Genomic DNA, 26,301 nt, shown 5'->3' with positions numbered 1-26,301 from the left:
GTTTCAGCATGTTTGTTTACGACACTGGAACTGAAAGCTACCGTTGCTACTGAGATAGGTAGTAAACTGGCTTCAAAGGCACAACATAATTCCAGAGAATTCCACCAACCAGAAATAGGTAGCCTGTTTGAAGTAGATTTAAACTTTGATTGAAATGTAACTCTGTCGTGTCGGTAGCCTTGTCTTGGGAGTTGGTCATACAGGAAGATAAATCCTGCCTCATCACAGCAGCCGTCAAGTGTGGCTGTGGACACTGAATGTAGTTACACTCCTTGGTCAACAGGTGGTGCTCACACTGTCTCAAGCTCCCATCACAAAACACACACTTCACAACCCACTGAGGTGACTGGGAGCTTCATGTGACCACTGGAGTGTTTCTGTGAGGAGTGTTTTAAAGCTAGTGTTTCGGTGGGGTGAGGGGGTTTTGAAAAGATTGAGGGGCATTTGCTCAGCAGAGGAAACCCTGCCTTAACAAAGCAAGAAAAACAGAAGGCTTTAACACAACAGACACAGGACATCTGACCAGCACAGGGCTCAGAAGGGCTGGCGGCTCCGAGAGGAGGAAGATAAACTGGGGGGAGAGACAGGGAAAGGGAAGGATGGAAGGAGACATTTAAAAAGGGAAAGGGGGACATCAGAAAGTAGGACAGGATGGGAGTGGCACTCCACAGGAAGTTGAAAAGTCAAAGGTCAAATAGGAACAGAGATAAAGCTGTGGTGTAAACTGGGGGATCTAACAGAGCTGTTTCAGACCCAGGTAGAGAGTACTCCTCCAGACTACCTCATGGATGAACTCACAGAAGAAGGTTTTTAAACTTGATAAAAACACAGGTGTACTAATAGATTCAGCACAGAGACAGAGACAGATCTGAAGAGGAAGTACCTGAATGTTTAAAGAGATTCTGATGAGCTGGAAGCCTCACGAGTTACACAATGTCTCTCTGTGTGGTGTGTGTGTATGTGTGTGTGTGGTGTGAGCGACACAGAACAAGAGGATGTGTGTACTATTGTGTATATGCATGGGCATTGGCTGTGTGTGTGTGTATGGATCCTGGAATGATGCCAAATCACGGATGAGCTCATTGTTCACACATGGATTTCCACATTTCCATGTCATAGTTCCCTCAACAGAGCACTAAGCACAACACAAGGAAACCTATACAGGGGGGGGGGAGACACACACACACCCACTTACACACACACTCACACACACACACACACACTCACTCACACACACACACACTCACACACACACACAGGCACACACACATGCGCACACATACACACACACATACATACACACACACAAGCACGTGCACACAAACGCGCACACCCACACATAGAAAACCACAGGGTCACCTTTTCATGTTCACGTTGACATGAAACAGAGCTAACACACGAGTGTCCTGAAGCATAACAGTACTATTCACAACTGACACGTAGGCATACTTTAGAAACGCATTCACGCATGCACTGGGAAGCACAGTCACAGGAACACAGTAGCAACCTCGGCCTCTTTCTATGTCAATTTAGGGCTAGCTCTGTTTCCACAGCAACCAAGCCCCTCCCTTTGGCTCGGGGAGGTGTCAGCAGAATGTTTGTGTGCCTGTGTATGTGTGTGAGAGAGAGAGAGAGAGAGAGAGAGAGAGAGAGAGAGAGAGAGAGAGAGAGAGAGAGAGAGAGAGAGAGAGCTGTTTGGGGTGGAGTTAAAAAGGGGAGGCCCCCAAAAAAAACAACTAGAGGTGCAAATCTTTTCTCCTGTGTCATTAGTCCTCCACTGGAGCAGCTGCCAGCACTTACACACCTCCCTAGACTAACGCTCGGGATACTTAACTCCTCCACAACCATGGGAGAGGACGCGTCTCATGCTGAGCGTAGCAGCAACAGAAGCAGCCCGGCCAGTCCCGTGCAACAACAAGAAAACACGGAACTTCTCATCCCTAGTTTTAGCCCAAGTTCTGCCCCATCCTCCCCCACGAACACCCTCAGCCGCCTGGGCTTGAAAACCCCGACAAGCCCCTCTCCAACTAGCCCAACCGACCGAAGCCAGGTGAGCGCTATCACGGTCGTGGCGCTACTCGACAAACTAGTCAACATGCTCGAAGCGGTGCAGGAGAACCAGCGGAGGATGGAGCAGCGTCAAGCCGACCTGGAAGGTGCCGTGCTAGGGGTCCAAGGCGACGTCACCCGCTTGTCCAAGAGTCATAGCAGCACCTCCAACAGCGTGAGCAAGCTGCTGGAGCGCTCGCGTAAAGTCAGCGGAAACCTGAAAGAGGTGCGTGAGCGCATGGACAAGCAGGCTGTCCAGGTGAAAAGACTGGAGGCGAACCACAGCCACCTGCTGAAGAGAAACCACTTCAAAGTGCTCATCTTCCAGGTAAGGCGCTCAGGAAGGAGGGGGGGGGGGGGGGTAGCATGGGGGAGAGGGGGAGACGTGAAGTAGTCTAGACAGGCAGGTGCAGGAGTTAAGGTTAGTCTTCAGAGACAAGGATGATTTGATTGTTTTATGTATATTTTTCATGTTGTTTACTGGTAGGCGTCGCCTACGTGTACACCTATGCACGTAAAAGAATTAAGAGTAAACTAAATGTGCCACGAAAGTTTTTATTTATGCGTTAATTCAACTTCTCCTGTCAGTGGAAGTGAAATGTGTTTGCTATAGGCTTCTGATTAAGTTTATAAGTGCGCTAGTGTACGGAAATGTTGCAGCGTGGCCCGTTCCTCTGAGGACCCTGAGATAATTACGTGGGAATGAATGCATAAATGTAAATGTAAATGAATGTGTGTTGAGCATGTGCTTTAAGGAGAGTGAAGGTGTGTGTTTGTGCGATTTGCCTGTTCAAGGAAGGGTGTGTCTGGGAATGGAGCAAAGAGGAATACAATAATGGTCATCTCAGAAACACACCAACTCACACACACACCCACGCTATGCTATTATAACAAATCTGCATTTGCCTCAAGTACTGAAGACATTAAGGTGAGTCAAGTGCCTTTGGGAACAACTTGATGCATAACATCAAAGCACATTTAACCAGCATATAACATATTTTTGGTGCCAAAACCTTGAAGAGTACATGAAGCCCCTGGTGATATATTGGTACAAATGATTCCCGATGGTTCAGCATGATCTTTAGATAGCAGGCAGGCTGCGCCCCCTCAGGAGGAGGGTGTGTTGGGTTGACAGAGCGCTCAGCCTCTGGTCCTATCTAGTCTCACAGGTACAGCCCTCCTGACCCAGTGTTTACATAGCTCTGCCAGCCGGTAGCACCACACACACTTGAGGGACGTTAGTGAATTTGAACGTGATTTTATGGTCCATCCTGTTCACACAGCGATGGTGTGATGATGATGATGAAGAGGTTTTATGGGGGCTTCTGATGTGTTTCATCTCAAGCTGCCAGGCAGGCAACCAAACATAACGCTCTCTCCGAGTTTATAAGGATGTTTGGTGTGCTGTTAAACTATAAGACTGTTAGCAGAAGAGAATAGGAGAATAGTATATTCCTTTTCTCATCTCCTCCCTGTCTCTTCTCTCTCACATGCACGCTCGCACGTACACACACACACACACTGTGCTGCTTGATTCTGTCTCTCTAGCTCTCTCTGTGGACCCTGATTGACTCTCTCATAACCCAACTGTGTTCTCTCTGTGAACCTCCAACGTCGCCCTCCCTTTCCTAAGACCTCAGATGTTGTTTCACACTGCAGAAACGCCACACCATCTCTCTCCCTCCATCTCCAGCTCCATCTCTCTCCTACTGAGGATGACCCTTACTGGGCCCGGCAGCCAATCTCTTTCTCTCCGTTCTGTTGTTGTTCTGGTTGTTGGCACAGAGGGCTTGTTTCCGTTGGTAAACTAAAGGAGGATTCCTCCGCTGTGTTGATGGAGAACACATGCTGCCCTGTACGTGCCACCTGAGGTGGAAAACCACTCTGCTGCAAAGGACTCTGGGTAAATACCAAGCCCCACGTCCAGAAAGCGAGCTTGCGGCCCCTGACAGCCCTGCCGCTCATCTGCACTCTGCTCCCTAACGAGCCCTAACAAGCTGCCGGAAATCAGGGCTACTCAGTTGGCATGGTTCCACCGTCGTTTGTTTGTGTTTGTGCCCCAGTGTTTTCTCTATCTACCCCCCCCCCCGTACCCATACCCCTTTTAACAGACACAAACAGGTACCGTACTGATTCCTCTGCCTTGGAAGATTTCCGAAAACTTTAGCTACTGTTAGGGTTGTTCTGGTGGTCTTCCTTTTGGGATTAACACAATAACGTAAATTAAATCTCAAAACAAATAGTTTAAGTTTCTCAGTAGCAACTTTGAATTTATTAATAGTCTTACATTTTTTGACCCTGTGTGGAAAACCAAAATGGAAGGATGTTTGTTAGTTTTCATTTATTTAGCGAATGAACTGCATGCCATCTGAGATCTGAATACCAGCACAAAAACATGCACCTCCCAACAACTCCATAGCTGCATTTCCCATGGTGTTGCACTTTTCAAATCAATTATCTGACATTCCCTGTCACTTTACAATACAAGGCTGGGGGCTGGGGGGCTGGAGGGCCTGAGGGTGGGGTGGGAAGGGAAGTTCTCAGATAGTTGCTGTTTATGAGACTCCTAATCACAGCGAGGTGGGAGGGAACACAACAACCAGCTCTATCAAAACACACTCAGATCCAAACTAAACAGTATATTCTGTTAAACTGTGTTTTCTGTTTTGTCAAAAGATCAGTATTGAATTGGAAACACAGTATTGTTTTGCGGAGCATTTGTTTTCACAACTTTACAAGTGATGGTTGACTTTCCAAGCTTGCTGCAAATGAGGACATTTTCATTTAAGTTGAATCAAATTCAGCCAAACATATCTCTTAAAGTATGTTTAACTCCTTGGGCTAGGTGTGTTACATTTACTTGGCACAGTGCCACCAATGGGACAGTCCTGGAAATTCAAACATCATCTTTAGAGTAGTTTGGAAGACGACTGAATACCAGGCTGATGTTTTAAATTTGAGTAATTGAATTAACTGTTTACATTCTTTTAAATGCACACCAATACTTCAGACACAGTTATGACTCAACTATTGATCAAAGGTTAAGATTTGCTAACTGTTCCTATCAATGTCAGTAAGGTGTGTTTCCACAGCTTCTGTGGGCAGGCCAGGGAAGGGAAAGGTCTGCCCAGCCCAGCTCCGACCTTCTCCTTACATTGTTAGGAACATTTACTGTTTCGTGACGATTATCTAAGTGGTGCACACCAATCTTGGCAAATATTTACATTTAGTAATTTAGCAGACGCTCTTATCCAGAGCAACTTACAGTAAGTACAGGGACATTCCCCTGAGGCAAGTAGGGTGAAGTGCCTTGCCCAAGGACACAACATAATTTGGCACGGCGGGGAATCAAACTGGAAACCTTCTGATTACTAGCCCGATTCCCTAACCACTCAGCCACCTGACTCCATTTAGTGACTCCATTATACATGTGATGCTTTTGGACATGTTGTAGCAGGCGTGTGGCTTTAGGTGCAGGGGGAATGTGGGTGTGTGTGTGTGTCTCAGTTTTGTTGCAGTGGGCTCAATAAGCCTGGCTTGAGGCATGGTGATACCTCTGGGATATTAACACACACACCTATTTACACACACACCTATTAGCACACACACCTATTAACACACACACCTATTTAGTTTTTTAATCAAGTTGGAAGAGACCAAATCAAACTACATGTTATCATTGTGCCCTTTGTTTAAACTCATGGCAGAACACCGATCCGCTTGGCTGAATGTTCCTCCACCAGATAACCCATGAGTCTGCCTTCAGGCCTCTCTCACCATCCTGTCTGTTACGAGGCTGAAAGTTAGAGGCCTAAAAACCATTATCCTGATGGTGATCCCAACCTTTGAATGTCAGAGGTAACACATTCTAACACAGATTTGTGAGATGGGCGGTTACTCTCCATTACAAAGGTATTCCTGCTAAAAGAGCGACAACTGTCAGAGAGAGATAGAGAGGGAGACATTTGACTATAGTTGGAGGAGTGCTGGTGGCTCTTTCACATTTCGCCACATTCAGGTTTGGCAACTTCTTTCAGCCTACTAAGTCAGTTTCACTCAAATGACTGCCAAACCTAAATTTTCCTGGTGTGTACAAGGTTGGCTTGACAACTTCAGTTGACTTTCAATTCTTTGTACGACTATATGAAAACAACTTCCAACTGATGGTATCAGTAAAGCAAAACGCGTACAGTGGCAACGAGTTATCATAAGGTCTGATTAAACTTTCTATAGACTTGTATTTATTTTTATTGAATCAAATCTAAAGAAATTGGAATGCTGTTTACTTATTTTGCAGTATTGTCAAAGAAGAATGAAACTGCCCCCACAAATACAATGACTATATATTTATGGAGAAGCATGATGTCTCATTGGGTGCGCGCACAGTTGGTTGTCATGGTGTCACATTGTGAGAAGAGAAAAGCAGGCCTCAGTCTAGCTCCTCTTCCAAACCTCTAGATATTCCTTCCAATAGTTATCTACTTCTTTGTTCTTCAGCGACCGTAAGCATCCTTTCAAAACATCTCAAGGTCTGAAAGACCAGGATAGGGAACAGAGAAAACAATAGACGTCATTTCACAGGATTTAAACCAAAAAACACATTCTCCTGATAATCACTTTCCTTGTCTCTGATGCTGTCAGACTTCAACATTCTTAAACCTAGTAAACATGGTGATGTCAGAAACTGTTTAGTCAAAAGATCCTGATGGCATTTATCCACCGCCCTGTTCTGATAATGGTGTAGATGCACGCCTTGCGAACACTGCAACAATACTCAGAACAGTTTGAGAGATGCCAAGAAAAGGCTAACGAGATTAGTCTGAGTGCCATAGGCTGCACATGGACAGCATCCTAGTGTAGGGTTGTTAGAGCATTAGCTTGCTGGGTTGGGGTTGAATTGTACGTTGCGTTTTTGCACAATCTGGTGAGCTAGTCAAACATGGCCTGTCTGCAGCTGTTGTTGAGAGAGGGGGGAAGAGTTACCAAACCTGTTGTGGCATCCTGTATGGGAACCTGGTCTTGTGATTGGCTTACCTTCATTTGATATGAAACCAAATGTAAATCTTCAATTGACTGATACTGTGGAAGGGCTTGCTGGTCTGCTCTTGTTATTGTACCGTATGTAGTGAGATACGGTGGCCTGTGTTGTCTTGGATCATGTGGTGGGAGGCTAGTCCCATGAACAAACACATGCTGTATATTTATCTGCTTTTAGGACATAATATGTTACAGGACATTATGGCATGCCAATGGAAAGAAGTTATTTCCTCCCTCCATAGCTGACGACTGTTGAAATGGAAAAAGGGCTTACACAACCCTGGGGTCATCCCAGTGGAATCCCACAATGCAGTGCGGTGGGCTATTCAAAGTAGATTCAGATGAAGTCAGATTTCACTGGGAAGGACTTGGAGTCTGTGCTCCCGGACCAGGGGGAGACATCACAGGGAGAGGGAGATGCAAATGAAGGGGGAAGAGAGGAATTAGGTGGAGGGTATCAAAAGTGTTAAATTAGAGCACAGAGGTTTTTAAGGGGTCTTTTTTTGTGTATTAACCTTGAGCTTTATTTTCTTTCTTCTAATGAGCTACTTTTAAAATCAATCCCAGACATCTGCTCTTCCTCACAGAGGCTGGATCCTCGAGGCAGCGTGGGAATAGTTTAACATCCTTCCTTGCTCTGTGCTGTGTCTCCACCTGCTCCTGGTGGCACCTGACTCACTGTGTCAACACACCTGCCTTCTGGCAGGGAAGGTCCCTCCATCTGGGGGAGCTGCAGAACTCACACACACACACCTGCTGGAGCACACAAAACACACGCCAACTAAGAGTCGAGTTGAAATGCTCTCAGGGTGATTTACCTCTACCTGTAGGCTTCTGCTGCAGATACATGTGGAAAGTAAGAAACAGTATTGACATGTGCTGCAGGTTAGTGCAGCTAGTGGATCACCCCTGAGGAATGAGAAGACGGGTAAGGTAATATATACCAGGTGACGTAATAGTGGATGCTGTTATTTTCCTCTCTGTGAGGGAGGAGGCAACAGGAGATGGTAATATCCCTACTCAAGTTCATAGAACCAAACCCAGCTCAACTCCCCCAGCTGCCACACCCTGGCTTCTATACGGAACTGGAGCCCACATTGTGTGTTCTTACAATGCAGTCTTTACAATCTGCTCTGCAACATTGAGGGTTGGTAGACCAGTGTGGTTGTGAAGTCAGGTAGCTGGTGTTGTGGTGCAGCCAGACAGCTATGTTTCCAACATGCTCCAAGATGTCAGCAGCTCGTTGTCCTCTCTCTCTCTCTCTCTCTCTCTCTCTCTCTCTCTCTCTCTCTCTCTCTCTCTCTCTCTCTCTCTCTCTCTCTCTCTCTCTCTCTTCCCCCCCCCTTCTCTCTTACTGTTCTACGTTTTGTCTTTCAACTCTATTTCAGACTAGTGTGTGCTGTCACATGCAAGCACATGCACATTCACACACATACACGCCCCCCCCACACACACACAGCAGTCCCTTTTCTCTGCCTGCACGATGCTGTCCGTGCTGATGTAGGGTGAGCCTAGTTCTGGGATTGTGATTACCACATCAGTTCCCAGAGAATTCACAGTCACGTTGGGAGGTCTGGTGCTTTGTGAAACACGCAGACCCTCACACTTCACACACACACACAAGGGGGGATATGCACACATACACACACATCATACCAGCTGAAAAGCAGGAAAGGACTAGCGTCGGTTGCAGGGCTGGTTGTAGGTGTGGTACTTCAGAGGTAGTTTTATCAAACAAGCCTTTTCCTCACCCAACTGTAGACTGACTATATCAGGAACACCACAGCCCAGCACTGTGTGTTGTCACTCTCTGTGTTGGCAACAAATGTGTTGGCTAATGTGTGGTTAAGAGTAGTTGAGAGGCAGCAGATTGGCCAGAGAGGTCTAGTTGAAACTGGAACTGTTGATCCAAGGTGACATCTCCATTCCTGGAGAGATCCTGTTTCCCTCCCAGAAGCAGTGTGCTCTGGGCGGGAACACTGGTTCTGCCCACCAAAAGGACTTACTTTCACAGCCCAGACAAGTTGAGACAAGGGTTTTTCTGCTTTCAGGATGTGCCAGGTAAACAATGCATTTTATCCTACAATAATAATTACATGTCTCCTTCTTTTAGGTAATCTAGGAAAAAGTGGATTTAAACTAAACCTTCACTAATACACTGATTTCCGCAGAGCAGACAGATTATATAAGTGACCTATTCCTACAAGCAGGTGAACCTGGGCGGAGATTAGCTCCCAAACCCAACTACTTTAAACTAAATACATAAATCTGTGTCATTTCCTTTTGAAAATACACTTGTTACACAAATGTTACACTACATCACTCATCTTTAAACTTGACTCATCTCTATTGTCTACAAACTAGTGATTCTGCACAGCAAACCTCCAATCCATGGCTCATAAATGAATGTCTTTGTTCCAGAGGGAACAGAATGACAGATTTACTCCTCCACCGTCACTGGGAGCTGCACATGCTTGGCAAGACGCACCTGAGTAGTGAATCATAGCTGGGGCTGAGACAAGGGCCTGCAGGTTTGGGCTGAGACAAGGGCCTGCAGGTTTGGGCTGAGACAAGGGCCTGCAGGTTTGGGCTGAGACAAGGGCCTGCAGGTTTGGGCTGAGACAAGGGCCTGCAGGTTTGGGCTGAGACAAGGGCCTGCAGGTTTGCAAAACAACACAGTGTCTCAGGTGTAGCTCTCTGACCTACACATTCAGAAATAAACGTCTAAATAGGGTTTTTTTACAGTCTAATCCTCATGAATGTATCACAAGATACTGATCAACATCAAGCTTTTACGCACTGTTTCAAGTTACATGTGTATTTCAATATTTAACTGTGTAGTCTGCAGTAAAACAGCATGCACAACATGCTACTGGTGTAGTAGAAATTGTCTGATTGATGGATTGTATGGATCACTGGGATGAGCCAACTTGGTTTCCCCTAACAGCTGTGACGCTTTGTACATGTGTTATATTTGCACTTATGAAAATATGCTGCTTATAAATGATCAACTTGTCTCACAGATGACAAGAGAATCCTTTAGTATCTGAGGATGTAGGCCCATCCCTGGCAGCTGAAGAGGGAGGTCGTACCTCATGAGGGATCAAGAACAGCGGATGTGATTGACTGAGGTGATGAGGTGGATGGAACCAGGTTGTCTCTAGAGGAGGGGTGGTGGTGGGCAGGGAGGAGGAGGAGAGGGTCATTTGTCTGGTTGTTCCAGTCCTCAGCTATGTGTTAATGACAGCCTGTTAACGCTGACAGAGTCCTCCAGCTACGCTCGGCATCCTGGCCGGCTGAAAGCGTTCTGACACAGTGAAACACCACAACGTGTTCTGTAGGACACACACAGTTCTCTCACCTAGACACACACACCTTTACTTGTCAGGTTGGAATCAGTAGGAATGCAACACTATTATTACGAAGGTAAACGCACACTATCCTCAATGTGATGATGTTGGTGCTTTTGAAGCTGGAATATTTTTGTGTTTGATTTAGACTGGCACTGACACTGTCTTGAATATAGTCAACAACCCAAGAACCTTATAGTGCTGTCTGTATCAGAGGATTGTGTGTGTGTGTGTGTGTGTGCATGCACGCACCTGGGCCTCTGTACTGTGGAAAAATGTAAACCCAACCTTGCCCACAGGCTGATTCCCCTACACACCTCTACAGCTCTGTAGGGTGCTGTCCAGTCAGGCCTGGTATTCAGGCTGCCTAGACCAATGAAAGGTTCAGCACGTTGATATACCACAACGCATACTGCAGCACATGATTGCATAGTCACAAAGAATCTCACCATATGTTCAGAATGTCACAAAAACAGGTGAAGTTCAGCCAGTCTGAAGTGTGTGGAGAGAGGGAGCTTCATGTGGGCAGTCAAGATCTCACCTTCTGCCTGAACTCTCTAGTGTGTGTTCGTATGAGAAGGAACAGGTGTGGGATCATTGACCAGCAGCATCACGTGGAGGGGAAAGTGTGTAAGCATATCTTTGTGCAGAGTATATTTTATGAGGGAGAGAAAGATTTAGAGATCGTTTGAGGGAAGTATGCATGAATGGATAGATACAGGATATCACAGAGAGGAAGGAAGACCAGAGGGATGACACGGGAAAGATGAGATAAGAAACATGAACACACTCACTGGTTGATTCAGATAGTCAATTTTCTAACTTTATATGGATATAAATGTGTTCATGGATGGAGAGATTTTGAGAGGAGGGAGGTGGAAAGGGAGGGAGAGAGAGAAGAGGAGGGAGGATTCGGCTCATGCAGATAAACAGGTGGACTTCCTCAGCTGGCTCAGGAGTGGAGAGCAGGACCATGTGGAGACTGGTCTCTCCAGATGAGCCGTCTGGATCTATTACACTTGAACCTTGACATCCGCTAGTGGCTGCCAGGGCCCACGGCTCCAGAATGTTGTGAGATGTTTAGAGACGTTTTACACAGAGCAAACTCTGAATCTCAGTATACATTTACATGTAGTCATTTAGCAGACGCTCTTATCCATATACAAGAACATCATGATACCACGTCTGGCAATTAATCTGTTTTGGAAGAATCTTTCCTTAGAGCTTGTGGGACTCAATGAATGGAACTTTTAATTTCTCTCTCTCTCTCTCTCTCTTGCCACTCTAGGAAGACAACGAGATCCCCTCCAGTGTATTCGTCAAGGACTCCATGAAAGTCCCCCAGTCAGCCCCCCAGCCAGCCCCCCAGCCTGACGAGGAGGCCTCCTCCCAGACCGCCCCCTCCGTCACAGCTGAAACCAACCACTCCCGTGAGGAGGTCCTCCAGACCATCAGCCTCTCCTCTGATGAGGATGACGAGGCTGCAGCACTCCGCGAGCAGGACGAGCTCCTGGAGGGAGAGGCTGCCATGAGGTTTGGGGCCAGCCACTCCACCCTGGAGAGGTCCCGCACTGAGAAGCTCAAGCGCTCCAGCCTGAAGAAGGTGGACAGCCTGAAGAAGGCGTTCTCCCGCCAGAGCATTGAGAAGAAGATGAGCAAGATCGGCACCAAGATCGTCCCTCCGGAACGCCGGGAGAAGATCAGGAAGAGCTTCACGCCCAACCACCCCAAGAGCCCCGCGGCCAAGAGCTCCTCCTTCAAGGTCTCTCCCATGACCTTCAACGTCAAGAAGGTGCGAGACGGGGAGGCCCATTCTCAGCCCGGGGGCTCGCCTGCAGAGATTGCCCACGTAGAGATCCCTCCTCTGGGCAGCCTGGACGGAGAGTCCACTGAGGTGCACTCCCAGGAGAGTTTGGAAGGTGCGGAGGGGAGGTGGGGAGAGGAGGTGGCCAGCCCCTCCACCCCGGGGAGCGGCGAGGTGGAGTTGATCCTCAACGGAGAGGCGGGGAGCCTCAAGTTTGACCTGAGCCTTGACCGCCCTGCCGAGCTAGCTGTCCCTGAGAACGATGAGGAGGAGGAGGAGGAGGAGGTGGAGAAGGTGGAGAAGGAGGAGAAGGAGAAGGAGGAGGAGGAGGAGAAGGGGGAGCCAGAGCCAGAGCCAGACAAGGAGGAGCAGAGTGCTGTGGAGGACTCGGCCAGCTTACCTGCTGCAGCCGTTCCTGTGGAGCCAGCCTCTTAAGCTCACAGCACTCCGGTTTACTGATCGCACACCCTGTCATGGTGCCACTTCCACCGCCAACATGAGTCAGTCGCCCCTGCTACCAAGACTCTCTTACATCTGCTCTGCTCCAATGTCAACATACATAAGCACACACACACAAATACATGGTCAAATGACAGTCAAATTGACACGTGATTTTTTTTTTACCCCTATTTTGAGAAACCCGTTCAAGTTGGACTTCTTCATCCTTAGCCTGATAAATTCCTGCATCTGCAACAGCCGACTAATGTAATCGGATAACCCATTCACATCCCTACTAAACCCTTCTGGACAACCAGCCATCTCTCACCAAGTGCCTCTGCCTCTCTGGGCCTGCCCTGGAGGAGAACCAGGGTCTCATAACTCATCACCCAGTGAAACCAGCGCTTGTTGGAGAACAGCACATCTCCAGGACTCCGGGCCAACTATCTCGTCTGTGTCTGTCTGGAGCACTCTGTCTGGCTGACGAACGGCCTCTTTGTTCTCCTGCCTGGAGGAGGGAGGGCGGCCTGGAGGAGGGAGGGTGGCCTGGAGGAGGGAGGGCGGCCTGGAGGAGGGACGGCGGCCTGGAGGAGGGAGGGCGGCCTGAAGGAGGGAGAGCGGCCTGGAGGAGGGAGGGCGGCCTGGAGGAGGGAGAGCGGCCTGGAGGAGGGAGAGCGGCCTGGAGGAGGGAGAGCGGCCTGGAGGAAGGAGGGCGGCCTGGAGGAGGGAGAGCGGCCTGGCCGAGGCCAGAACGTTCTTGCAGGTTGCCGGCACCGTTGCCAAGGTGTCGGTATGGGGAGGTTTTCTACTGTGTGGAAAGAGGGTGCAGGAAGCTGCTGTCTTGACTCTGAGTCGACGGGGATAACGTGACTAGCTGGGGGGATGGAAGGCAAGTCAGTTGTTATCTAATATTGGGATGCAATAATACACTAAGTAGTAGATATTAGGCAATGGGGAGAATATCATTTGAAACTATAGCAGTTAATTTACCATACAGGATAATCTTTTATTGTTGATACCTGTTTTAAGAGTGTGTACTTGTGTTTACTATGAAACCTATGAGTCACGATACTGAATCACATGTATCAATGTAAGTACTCAGACGATGGCCGATCGTTATGTATTTTAAATAAGGCTTTTTCACCTGTTTTTTGTGTGCCTTAATTCATTGACAAGATGTTGCACTCACCTGTTTTAAACAGACACACAGACACAGGCACACACACTACCCCTACACACACACACATCCCCCACACGCACACAAACGTACACATCCCACACACACATCCAGAGCCTTCCCTTCAGACGCGTCCCAGCATGTAGTCCAGGGCTCCTCACACAGGCTGCTGTCCTGGGGGTGGATTCCTGCACAGAAATAAGAGCCATTCCTCTACACTCACTCTCTCTGGATGTCTAGTATATTCTCCCTCATGTTCCTCCTGTGTGGACCCAACCTCCATGCAGTTTTCTGGGTCCTGGTTATGCTGTCAGAAAGTGGTGCGAAGGAAAACAGAGAGACCGAGGGATTCTTATATTCTGACCGATGAATCCTGGATGTCCCATTCTTCATGCTCTCGGCCTGGTGAGACGCCCATGATCTGGCTCACTAGCAGGGAGGGAGGAGTGAGACGAGGGCACTAGAAGGTTCTGCATAGGGGAAGAATACTGAGGACATGTATGTGAGATGTGCTGAACCAACAGGACAGGGGGTCTGGGTATCTGCCAGGATCTGTTTCTTATACATAATAAGAATATATTAGTAGGAATATATTAAGAGCTAGAAAATAAGGGGATTAAGGATATGTGGAAAGGACACAGTGGAAATGTAATCATAGAAGAATAGATTGAGAAAGTGATTGGGCAGGTAACTGTAAAATCTGTATGTAAACTGTAGATTTTCTTTCTGTTAATTTTAGAGAACCTTCTCCATTAGTATCTCACAGAGAGATTCTTAAAACATATATATATATATGGCCCTTTTTGCAATAACCCACCACAACACTAGGTGAGATGGCGTTTAGGGGGCCCCTTACTGATGACTCAAAACTAGGTTAACATCCCCCCTGCTAATCACAGTGACATTCCATACTCGATCTTGAACATTTACAGCCCCAGGATTTCTCTGGCCACTAAAAATATGATGTAAAGAAAACCTATGAGGGAAGTGCTGTTAGTCATAGTAGAGTTAGTCATAGTAGAGTTAGTCATAGTAGAGTTAGTCATAGTAGAGTTAGTCATAGTAGAGTTAGTCATAGTAGAGTTAGTCATAGTAGAGTTAGTCATAGTAGAGTTAGTCATAGTAGAGGTCTTGTCAACAAAGAATACAATTTTTGTGCTGAAATGTATTAGTGCTTGTTGGGCAACATGTAAGCAGTTGATCTTTCTACAAAATAGGTGATGTAGGCTACTGTGAGCATCATAAATTATGGTGATATTGAAAAATATAGTTATGCATTAATTTACTATATCCGGCTATACACTTTCTATACGGTGTGAGTGTGCTCTCTTTGAGGGGGTTTTCTTGGATAACTATAGACTGTAAGCCCTAGATACCAGTCTTGAATATGTCAAACGTGAAAACAGGTTGTAGAGGTCTTGATTTCCACGTGATTGTTGGTTTTCTTATGTTTCTGTCTGATTCTAACTTGTTGACCAACTGCCTTTTAATAGGATTCATAAAGATTTTACATCACATATGATGATATGATTAATTTCAATTATGTTTCCTATGTATTTTATAGATTATGTACTCACAATTCATCCAGAGTAAAGTCACTCAAGCCAAAGGTATTTCTCCACACTGTAACATTCACTGCAAAGTATTTTCTCCCTCTGAACCCATGTTAATATGCTTGGATCTTCTCAGAGTTTAGCATTGTAATTGACCAATAAATACTTTTAATAACTGGCTGAGTCCTAATTGTTTATTTATTGTCAGATCTTTGTAGAATGAACAATCAAACGTTTTCAGTTGTTGAGTCTGGCACGTGCCCCCGCGGAGACGCAAACAGGAAACCAACATGACACCAACCCATCAAAAAGCAACTTAGTATAGGGAAAGGAGAGAGTGGGAGTCTGGAAGGTGAGACTGAGTGTCTTTGGTCAAAATAAGATGGTAACCACTAGGGATTAAAAAATAATAATAAGTAGGGCTTCTGGAGAAGTGTAAAAAAGAGCCGGGATTTACCACCAAATAATACAAAATAACACTTTTTCTCAAATTAATTGTAATCAAGGATACTGAACCCAGGACCGATATGTATCGCTGTGTTTGCATATTAACTAGAGATGGGAAGTAACAAAGTAATTCGTTTCTGTGCTTGAGACGATTTTTTTGTAGTATTTTCAAACATGAGTATCTGCACTTGTACTTGAGTACTGTACTTGAGTGAAGGATATGTGTACTTTTGCCATCTCTCCCCCCCCCCCCCCCAAAAAAGAAAAAGGTTTTGGGCTACTTAGCGATCTGTCTCCCTCTAGAGTGAGTAGGCTATATTTTCTTGCTCTTTCATTTTGGTTGACTTTGTGCAAATTAAATTACGTTAAGAATATGCACAGCATAGTCTATGTATAATAGAATATTACACCAGTTCGTATGGAAATATGATTGCGCAAGCGCTTGAATTTCTTTTATGTATAGCTTTTAAACTTTAATTACGCTTATTTCCACCCAGCGACGACGCGTCACGGTGGCCGAGAGGTTAAGGCGTTGGACTCGAAATCCAATGGGGTTTCCCCGCACAGGTTCGAATCCTGTTCGTGACGATTTTTTCACTACAGAACGTAAAACTGGTTTTATTATTTTACAAATAGCCATATGACCGGATGGCGTTAATTCGTACTGTAGGCATATCAATATTCAAAAGACTGAAATATGGAGCTCAAATAGCTGGGGGTCAAAGCATTGGTAACACACAAACACAGGTCAGAAAGGAAATATCTAGTTCCTCTTTGTAATGACGCAGGGATAAAACCTGAGACGCTAGATGTTTGTAATACAGACAATGGGACAGTAGTCGGTAAAGCATTTACATTTCCAGTATTTACCAGAACTCCTTTTACTTTGGCAGTATACTGCACTAAAAGAACCACGCAATTGTACTTTTCTCGGGGGCGTGGCCAGTCTGGCCACATTGAGCCCTCCCTCTCTGTATATATCTGTCGTTTACCGTTGATTGGCGACAGAGTGAATTATCTTTGTTAGCCTACATATATGTGTATGTAAATGGTTGTACATTGTGACATTGTATCACTTATTTGCTACGAGTATAGTTCTCACATTAGTCTTACAGATCCATACTTCTGTCATTTGGCCAGATTGAGAATATAACAAACGCCAATGTGGAATGCACCAAATCCAGCTGTCGTGTATTTTAATATAATTTTATTGTCCAGTCTTGGTTCATTCTCACGAGTGTGAAATAGTCGATAAAATACAGTGTGCTATTGTAAATATACGTTTCTTAAGTCACTACCGGCGTGTATTTGTACGGACTACCGTCACACATACCCCTTTCCGTTTAAACAAATTGGACTATTCCATATGTATAAATGTAACCGGCAGAACACGTTGGCGTAGTTGGGGGCATTGTTAGAGTTGAGGAGAAATGCGTGGTACTGTCTGGCAGTTTTACCTATGCGTAAGGAGTCTTTAGGTTTAGTGTAGATATAATAGACATTGCTAGGGTCACCAGAAAGTGTTTTTCAAACAACTTAAGCGGCCATAACTAGCATCAGGGACACATAAACTTGTGAAAGCAGAAGTTGGCAAGCTAGCTAGACTTTATCTTACGAGCTAGCTAGGCACTTACTCCTCGCTCACAAAGACGCACAAAACTCTATAGCTACCTAATATTTTACTACCTAACCTTTTACCAATTCGACAGTAACGCGCCGATTCTTCTAAAGTAGGATGGTCAGACTTTAAAACTCATCTTTGACTTTAAATCTCACGTAGTGCAGGGATCTGTCTTTGTCAAGATCACTATTATACGACAACCCTGAGCGACAGATTGTATCAATACTGTCTTAAATCGTTTGTCAGGTAACGGTAAAGTAGATACTTTTGGCCAAGATACAAAGTATCTTTATTTTAAACGAAATCGTATGTTTTAGACGGCCTAATTTCCCGATATTAGCTAACTGTTGGCTAACACCACCTAGAAGGAAAATGGCTAGACAGGGAAGCAGCCGGAGGCAGAGAGTCTATCCTCCCAGTCTTTGAAAAGCGAAAGTAGGGCTAGCTGGCTAGTATCCGTATTAGCGCTAGCTGAGCTATCAGTTTTCACTTGTCTTGAGGGTGAAGTGAATTGCATAGGCAATTAGCCAGGAACGCTAATGTTAGCTTAGCGTAACTAGTAGGGCACATGACTAGCTCATTTTAAATGCAAGGGAACCCCGATCCTGTGAAACTAGTTAGGTAGTCTGGAAAGAGCAGCCAACAAATATTGGACTGCATTGAAATACCCCAGAAGGCTAGGAAACAACTTGAATACGACTAAGACAGTTGGATGTGTCGGTCAGTTGTAGCTCGATGCTTCTTGTAGGTAGCTCGCTATAACTAGCAAAGTTAGTGCTAGCTGCTAGGCTATCTATCTAGCATTAGCAGGTTGCTTTACTAGCCATTTCAGTTAGCTCGGAGCTGGCCAATCAAGTTCCCAGCTAGCTTGTCCTAACTAGCCACCAAAAATGTCAAATCCGACAAACGAAGCTCTGTTCTTGATAAAAGACGTGAAGCCTGGATCGAAAAATTTGAATATTGTTTTCATTGTTCTGGAAATCGGTAAGTTTGGCAATCAGTTCCTCGTGCGAGCCGGACTCGTTTCCGTTTTCTTAAAGGGACCGCTGTGCAAATGTAGACAGACTAGCGGCGGAGTGGTTTTAAATAATGAGCTTGTTTGACCCTGAAACGCCTACCTAATACCGATCTGCAAGCAGTAGGGTGTGGCGGTCGTTCACGTGATTGCACATGATGAACTGTGACTGAAGTGGCATGTTTAATATTAAATTTTGTTGAAAAACGTGTGTTTATGCGCGCTAATTTTAGGCCGTGTGACTAAGACCAAGGATGGCCACGAAGTGCGCTCCTGCAAGGTGGCCGACAAGAGCGGCAGCATCGCCATCTCGGTGTGGGATGAGCTTGGGAGTCTCATCCAGCCTGGAGACATCATCCGCCTGACCCGAGGGTACGACACCACATGTGATCATGCAAGAAGTTTACTCACTTGTCTAGCCTTCTCACAGGGTCGTAGGTTTCACTATACACACAATTATGCATCCATACCGTTTTGATAAAAGCAAATCTGTCCCCACCGACCTTTAGAAAAAAGAAAATCGTATTAAACCGCAGCATCCTCAGTTATTAAAAGCTGTCCCACCCATATTCCAAAACAACCCTACGCCCCTGCATTAGTTTGATCAATATCAGGCAAGCATATTAAGAAAGTCAAGTTCTTGTTTTCAGCAAGATGAACACACGCACTGGTAAAAGTGGAGAGAAGTGTTGAACAGCATGTGTTGATGTGTTCCTCTACACCCTGTTGTTTCCAGCTACGCCTCCATTTGGAAGGGCTGCCTCACGCTCTACACTGGAAGAGGAGGAGACCTGCAGAAGATCGGAGAGTGAGTCTGTCCTGCTATTAATATCACCTGGTCGTGCTGGTCGCTGGCATGCCGCCACTCTAAAGCCACTACTTCTACTTTCTACTAAACATTGTTCAGAATAGTATGTTGGAGTGTCGGAGGGGATGCAGTAAACATGGCAGCACTCATTCAGTCTCTGTATCCCTGGTGTTATGCAGGTTCTGCATGGTGTATTCAGAAGTGCCCAACTTCAGTGAACCCAACCTAGAGCTGCTGAATCAGTCCAGCCAGCACAAGACTGTGAGTACCGCTAGCCTTCTCACTGACCCCATACCGCTAGCCTTCTCACTGACGCCATACCGCTAGCCTTCTCACTGACGCCACACCAGAAGCCTTCTCACTGACGCCACACCAGAAGCCTTTACTAAACCTATGAAGTGTAAAAACAAAATGAAAGATTTTAAGCTGATGTTCCCCTTTCAGGGTAAGGGGGATCAGAATCAGAGGGGAAACTCTCCACCCAATCAGAACTCAGGTGCACCTGCCCAGCCAGGTCAGTAGGATGGTTGTCCGTGTAGCTTAGTTTCACTGTGTCCTTGGTTGCAACCTGTGTTTTAGTGATACTCTTCCCTCCTACAGGTAATGGTGCCATGCAACCTTTTGCCAGTAGCAACTCCAGTAGCACTCCTGCTTTTGGAGGGGGTGGGAGGCCCAATGGCCGTTCCCCTGGTAACGGGGCCCCCCCTGTGTTGGCCGGGGGACCCTCCAGTGCCCCCAAGCCTGCGGTCACCATTAGCAACGGACGTGACCCCCGTCGTGCCAAAAGATAAAATCGGAAGACGAGATTCTTCTCATGTCGTGTGTCTGGCGCCTCCTATGAGCAGCCACACCTGGCATTTACAATTCAGGCACTGAAAATACTATTTAGTGGAGGTTTTAAAGTACGTAAGCTGATAGCATGCCGGTTGATCTATCAGTTCGCAATAAGCACTGCCATCGTGAAGGACCATGACTCTGACCTTTCTGGAAGACTTGTGAAGGCACAAACGGTGGGCAGTGACCTCACCCCTCCAGGACTCACGGTCATCTCCAGCACTGAGGCTGCTCGTCCCTCACATCTCCCTTCTGTTGCCTGAGAATACACACCTACTTGAACACTTGATGCACTTTCTTCTCTTAATTTATAGCGGACATGTTACTGTCAGTTGTTCAGGAAGTGATTTCTGCTGTTTGGGGGGGAAAAAAATGCCTCAAGTAGGCAAAATTACTTCAAAGAATGAATTGACAAGCTTTTAAACTCATCTGAAGGGTGTCCCTTCTCAACCAAAACGTATTGAAAGTGACCATGTGAAAGGAAAAGTTATATACGATTTGTAACTGTAGGTTGGTTGGATTTAGAGAAGTACATCTATGGTTCTTATGAGATCTAAATTTGTATTGTAATCATGTGTGGGACCAAGAACTGCTGGCTAAAGGGTTCAACAAATAAAGTTTTAAATGTTCTGTCTTGTTTTCTGTAGTTTCGGATGTTTTCCGATAGCTTAACCCTTGTGCTGCCTTCGGGTCACACGAACCATCGATGTTGTTACCCAATACAAAAACAAATAAATAGCATTTTCTTTTAACCTTTGCAATTTGGGGGGGTCTGAGACAGCCCGACGGTTAAAAGAAAATGCTTCACTTTGTTTTTGTATGCGGTAAAGTTGTCGCAATACGACGGTGAAGATAACACAAGGGTTAAGGAATTACTTAAGCTATAAAATGTGTATATATATTTTATACAGAGATGACTGAGTGGTTAGGAAATCTGGCTATTAATCAGAAGGTTGCCGGTTTGATTCCTGGCTGTGCAAAAAGATGTCTCCTTGGGCAAGACACTTCACCCTACTTGCCTCGGGGGAATGTCCCTGTACTTACTGTAAATCGCTCTGGATAAGAGCGTCTGCTAAATGTAATAGATGGTATAGCAAAAAGTCCCAACTGACAAATAAACCAATAGCATTCATGATTTGAAGGTAGGTTGGTTGAGAAAATCATCGTAATCTCTGGCTCCATCTGCAATTCTGTAGTTGGGTTGTTGCATATCAAGATCTGTGTAAAGTCATTAAAATTATACCTTAAATCTGAGTAATAGTGAAATATGGAATAAACACATACTTGCCTTCGAAAGCAAATTAGCTTGCATACATTCTTTAAAACACAAACATGGGGTAAATGAAACAGCACCTTGGATTAGACAATGAATGTCCACAGAATGTTAATGTGTGTTTCAAAACAGCCTCTCCTGACCTGTCAAACCCTGAAGAGAACTCACCATTCAGGTTTATCACAATAAACCTTTTCACTACTTAGTGTCTTAAGTAGTAATACATGTCATGTATTCATTTTCAACACTTTGTCCCAGTGTTGTAGTCTTTTAGAGAGTAGATGTTTGTGTAGAATGTGGAAACCTTGTTGCAATGTAGTGAGGACATGTTACCCCATATCCCAGTTTCTCAAAGCCAACTTCAGAAGAAAACACTCAGAACTTGGAAACGTTTGATGCCTAATTTCAGAGCAAACCTCTTGCATTCTGCCCCCTTTAAAGTTATTGATCGAGGTCAACATACAAGATATTTGGAACATTAAATGATTACCTCGAAGGCTGGGATGAAAATACTGTAACCCTTTAAAAATCTTGTTTCAAGTTGGCTGAGTAACTCATTTGGTCATTTTATCTAACCATGTACAATATGGTTCCTTTGCATGGAGGTTGTGTCAATGTTAAACCAGCGAGTTCTTCCTTGACAGTTAAATGCTCTACCACTGAGCCATACCTACACCCAAAAGGTCAGGGGTTGTTAGGAACCTGTGTTCCCCTGCTGACCCAGGCCTGAGGCCTCATGTGACTCAGAACACGTGAGGAGGTAAACGTCAGGATCCTCGTGTTCAGAACACATCAGAATCCTCGTGTTCAGAACACAACTTCTGGTCATGAGCTGGAAGTTCCTCAAAGCCAGCCAGCTGTAGTAATGTTATAAATATTTATATAAATGGTATTTTATTTGTCCAGAAGAGAAGCACACAATTCTAATACAGTTCATTAACTTCATTAAGACACAGTATTTCATACTGAATGGGTTGCTTCAATAAAAAGTTATTTTTAGGGTCTGGTACTAGAATAACTTGACATCAGTCATCAGCTGATTTGTGTCATTCTTGTGTTTAGTTTCAGTTTCAACGTTACTTGTAGTGTTGAGTGAGTGATGTGTGGTCATATATTGCAGTGTTTCCCAAAATCCCATCACCACAAAAGCATGACCACACATCACTGGAGCAGTGCTTCAGTTCTCGGGTTGTTCACAGCACTCGAGGAGAAACGAAACGTTTTGTATTTAGTTTGTTTATAATTGTTTTTCAACTTGCAGTTGTGATTAGCTTTTTGTTGTCTGGGTGACTGTGAACAGAATTTGTATATGTAGTCACCACCCCCCTTTTGCACCCCCTTTATAAGTGTCATCATTTAGGGACGACATCCATAAAGCCCTGCTTTGAGGGTAAAACACTTCTGTTAAACTAGTCAAGATAGGAAAGTTACGGCATCTATACACCAGCTCAGGACTAAACAGTTCACATAGTTCTTCAATTATCAAAGTATTTTTTTTTTGTCAAAACAAGACTGGACATTATAGCAGATTGGGCAACAGGAAGGTGTGTGTGTGTGTGTGTGTGTGTGTGTGTGTGTGTGTGTGTGTGTGTGTGTGTGTGTGTGTGTGTGTGTGTGTGTGGTTGGGGGGGGGGGGGCAGATGAGCCTTCTTGTTTTGATGTATGTTTTTCCATGCTCTACTTCTGACTTGACAGACACCCTCTCCTCAAGACCAACACAAGACATCAACATGACAGGTGAGCCTGGTTTATGTTTTTTATCTGATATAAATGGAATTACACAGATTTTTCCACAAATATCTCCTGTCTATACTGAGTCACTCTTCTCTTTCTCTCATATTCACTTCTACTGTCTTCTGTTTAATAATATATTTTGAGTTATAGCTGACTTCTTATCTGATTGAAGTACAGTTAATTAGACAGATACCATCCCTGAGGGAAAGTCAATTCTTTGTTTTACCACAACAAAAATGTGCTGTAAAATGTTTTGGGAATATTGCTGTGATATATGTGAAAAAAGATAATTGTGAGATTTGATTTGATCACATAAAACCCAGAGGCAGTACAGTATCTATATATGCCGCCACCACCGCTACAATATCGGCTTGACTGAATCTAAACAACAGTCTTAGAATCATGATCACTTACTGGGTTGTTCGAAATTGCTTTCTTCCCAAACCGGCTGGCTGTATCCTCCTCACCTCCCATCTGCTGAATGAAACAACTGTGTTTTTCACAGGACACTGCTCTGGGTTAATGTTAATGTGGTTGAGCTTTGTGTTAATTCAACCCTTTTCAAATGTGAATCAGTTCATGCTCACCATAGATCAATCTAATCACAATCTGTGTGCTGTTCTTTTCAGATCCAAACACCATCTTTCTCATCTCAGACTTTGATGAGCTCTATAACGATATCAACTACACTGATCCCTTTAATGGCTCAGACTTCATGCTGGATGTCAACACCCTCATCTGTGAGAGCACCCCCATCTCCCACGCCGTCAATCTGGTTGTATGTAGCTTCTACATTCTCATATTCCTGTTGGCGATACCTGGCAACCTGCTGGTGGGGCTGGTGATTGGCTTGAGCAAGCAGGCCCTGTCTCCCTCCGACCTCTACCTCCTCCACCTGGCGGTGGCTGACGTCATCCTGGCCGCCACCCTGCCCTTCTGGGCCACCTCCGTGTTGCAGGGCTGGCTGTTTGGCAGCGTAGGCTGCAAGATCGTCTGCCTCCTCCTGGAGGTGAGCTTCTACGCCAGCATCCTGTTCCTGGCCTGCATCAGTGTGGACCGCTATCTGGTGATCGTCAGAGGGGTGGAGTCCCGGAGCGCCAGCCACCGCCTGCTGGGCTGGGGCGCATGCGGAGGAGTCTGGGTCCTGGGTACGGCGCTGTCTCTGCCCGCCCTCTACAACAGCTCCTTCACCCCCCTTGGTGGCGGGCAGGAGGTGTGCGCCGAGCGCCACGACGCCAGCACAGCGACAGCCTGGCTCCTGGCCACCAGAGGGCTCCGCCACACCCTGGGTTTCTTCCTGCCGCTAGCCATCATGCTGGTGTGCTACGGCGTCACAGTGCTACGGCTGCTGCGCACGCGTGGGGGCTTCCAGCGCCAGCGTGCCATGAGGGTGATTGTGGCTGTGGTGGTGGCGTTCCTACTCTGCTGGAGTCCATACCACCTGGCCGTGATGGCCGACACCCTGGTGAGGGCCAAGCTGCTGCCGGAGGGCTGCACCTTGAGGACGGGTGTGTCCCGGGCTATGTTCGCCACACAGAGCCTGGGGCTGCTGCACAGCTGTGTCAACCCAGTACTGTACGCCTTTGTGGGGAAGAAGTTCCGCCAGAGGCTGGCGAAGGAGCTGAGGAGGAGGGGGGTGCTGGAGAGAACCTCCGCCAACAGGTCCAGCAGGTCCTCATCCACGCCAGAGATCACCTCCACCCTCATGTGATCACACCAGCCAGAGATCACCTCCACCCTCATGTGATCACACCAGCCAGAGATCACCTCCACCCTCATGTGATCACACCAGCCAGAGATCACCTCCACCCTCATGTGATCACACCAGCCAGAGATCACCTCCACCCTCATGTGATCACACCAGCCAGAGATCACCTCCACCCTCATGTGATCAGACTGGACAAAGAAACACATGACTGGACTAAAGGGGTGTTTGAGGGATTTTGTAGTGGCTGGTGGTGTTGGTTAGGGGTGAGGAGGTGGACTGGTGAGGGGTGAGGAGGTGGACTGGGTTGTGCGGGCATTTGTGTCTTTTGGTGGAAAATACTTGCATTTACATTTAGTCATTTAGCAGACGCTCTTATCCAGAGCGACTTACAGTAAGTACAGGGACATTCCCCCAAGGCAAGTAGGGTGAAGTGCCTTGCCCAAGGACACAACGTTATTTTACACGGCCGGGAATCGAACTGGCAACCTTCAGATTACTAGCCCGATTCCCTAACCGCTCAGCCACCTGACTCCTCTTGAAGTGATATTATTATATTATAGTGAATAGAATATGATTGTGCCATCTAGTGGCTGAAAACTTCCACAGCAACCTTTCTCCATTCACCACTCACTGCATCCTGGATGTATTTTTGAGGACTCGGAAATAGGCAGCTAAAAATATAATTTTTTGTTGTTGAAATATTAAATGTATATAATATACATTATATGTTGCCCACTACAGGTAACAATATTTTCATATAATGTCACAGGTAAGCTTGCTAAATTGGCCATGTAATTAAATATAGTATTTTCATAAACGTCCAATAAAATGTGTTGTGCCGTTAGATCTAAGGTTGTCACCATCATGACCAACAAAAAAAATCCTATATTGAACATTTCTTACCGTAAGTTAAAGACGTATGTGGGAAGAGCTTCCTTTTCGCAGTGAAAAGTTAAAACTTTCCTTTTCTTTGTCTGCCAAGACAGAAGACAGTTGCGAAACATCTTTCTGTCAACTGCTTTACAAATGTCAATGGGTCAGTGGCTGTACAGTACTTTCCTATTATATGCTATATTTTTTAATTCAGTAAATTAAAGTTTTTCTACTCAGTTTTGATTCCTTCATGTTTCAATGTGTTTTTATATGAATCATAATGGACAGCTTACTAGATCTAAAATGGCCACTCCTTTCCTGTTGAAAAATAATTTTTGAAATTTTTGACCAAGGTATTGCCAAGAATATTACAGAAGATAATGCTATTTCTCCATGCAAATGGTGACACTACTTTAAGCTATGATTGTTTTTTAGTAGTCCCACTATTAAAGTGACAACAGTCATAGCCTCATCACTCACTAACCCTTTTACAGTGAATCAAATAACAGGATCATGCGTAGTCTCCTCTCACTTACCACCACTACAGACAGGGTTGCCTGGACGATGTGTCAGAGCTGAG

At 45.6% G+C, this 26,301-nt stretch overlaps 3 protein-coding genes and 1 non-coding gene across 4 annotated transcripts; all 4 read left to right on the top strand.

Moving 5' to 3' along the window:
- The first annotated feature begins 1,785 nt into the window (after nt 1-1,785).
- On the top strand, nt 1,786-13,218 carry cavin2a (caveolae associated protein 2a). The gene is made up of 2 exons (XM_067258985.1): nt 1,786-2,377; nt 11,725-13,218. Exons 1-2 carry the CDS (start codon nt 1,847-1,849, stop codon nt 12,673-12,675), a joined length of 1,482 nt encoding a protein of 493 aa, XP_067115086.1. The 5' UTR covers nt 1,786-1,846; the 3' UTR covers nt 12,676-13,218.
- A 3,143-nt stretch (nt 13,219-16,361) lies between these two features.
- Nucleotides 16,362-16,443, top strand: trnas-cga (transfer RNA serine (anticodon CGA)). Its single transcript has one exon. It is a non-coding gene; the product is annotated as a tRNA-Ser (tRNA).
- A 1,770-nt stretch (nt 16,444-18,213) lies between these two features.
- Nucleotides 18,214-20,763, top strand: nabp1a (nucleic acid binding protein 1a). Its single transcript, XM_067229384.1, has 6 exons — nt 18,214-18,460; nt 18,725-18,863; nt 19,228-19,299; nt 19,479-19,560; nt 19,744-19,813; nt 19,900-20,763. The coding sequence occupies exons 1-6, from the start codon at nt 18,367-18,369 to the stop codon at nt 20,088-20,090; spliced, it is 648 nt and encodes a 215-aa protein (XP_067085485.1). The 5' UTR covers nt 18,214-18,366; the 3' UTR covers nt 20,091-20,763.
- A 702-nt stretch (nt 20,764-21,465) lies between these two features.
- Nucleotides 21,466-25,113, top strand: LOC136967710 (C-X-C chemokine receptor type 1-like). The gene is made up of 4 exons (XM_067261615.1): nt 21,466-21,470; nt 22,918-22,968; nt 23,028-23,143; nt 23,770-25,113. The coding sequence occupies exons 1-4, from the start codon at nt 21,466-21,468 to the stop codon at nt 24,849-24,851; spliced, it is 1,254 nt and encodes a 417-aa protein (XP_067117716.1). The 3' UTR covers nt 24,852-25,113.
- Nucleotides 25,114-26,301: the final 1,188 nt, after the last annotated feature.

This window comes from Osmerus mordax, chromosome 2 (assembly GCF_038355195.1).
Source record: "Osmerus mordax isolate fOsmMor3 chromosome 2, fOsmMor3.pri, whole genome shotgun sequence".
NCBI lineage: Eukaryota > Metazoa > Chordata > Actinopteri > Osmeriformes > Osmeridae > Osmerus > Osmerus mordax.
This window is presented reverse-complemented; position numbering and strand designations above follow the sequence as displayed.

What these genes read in the sequence shown, in the direction of transcription:
- cavin2a (XM_067258985.1), top strand. Translation starts at nt 1,847, where the DNA reads ATGGGAGAGGACGCGTCTCATGCTGAGCGTAGCAGCAACAGAAGCAGC. An exon ending in TCAAAGTGCTCATCTTCCAG is followed by an intron (nt 2,378 to 11,724) that starts GTAAGGCGCTCA and finishes TTGCCACTCTAG; the next exon opens with GAAGACAACGAGATCCCCTC.
- nabp1a (XM_067229384.1), top strand. Translation starts at nt 18,367, where the DNA reads ATGTCAAATCCGACAAACGAAGCTCTGTTCTTGATAAAAGACGTGAAG. An exon ending in ATCATCCGCCTGACCCGAGG is followed by an intron (nt 18,864 to 19,227) that starts GTACGACACCAC and finishes TGTTGTTTCCAG; the next exon opens with CTACGCCTCCATTTGGAAGG. An exon ending in AGTCCAGCCAGCACAAGACT is followed by an intron (nt 19,561 to 19,743) that starts GTGAGTACCGCT and finishes TTCCCCTTTCAG; the next exon opens with GGTAAGGGGGATCAGAATCA.
- LOC136967710 (XM_067261615.1), top strand. An exon ending in AGGTGTGTGTGTGTGTGTGT is followed by an intron (nt 22,969 to 23,027) that starts GTGTGTGTGTGT and finishes TGTGTGTGTGTG; the next exon opens with GTTGGGGGGGGGGGGGCAGA. An exon ending in ACAAGACATCAACATGACAG is followed by an intron (nt 23,144 to 23,769) that starts GTGAGCCTGGTT and finishes TGTTCTTTTCAG; the next exon opens with ATCCAAACACCATCTTTCTC.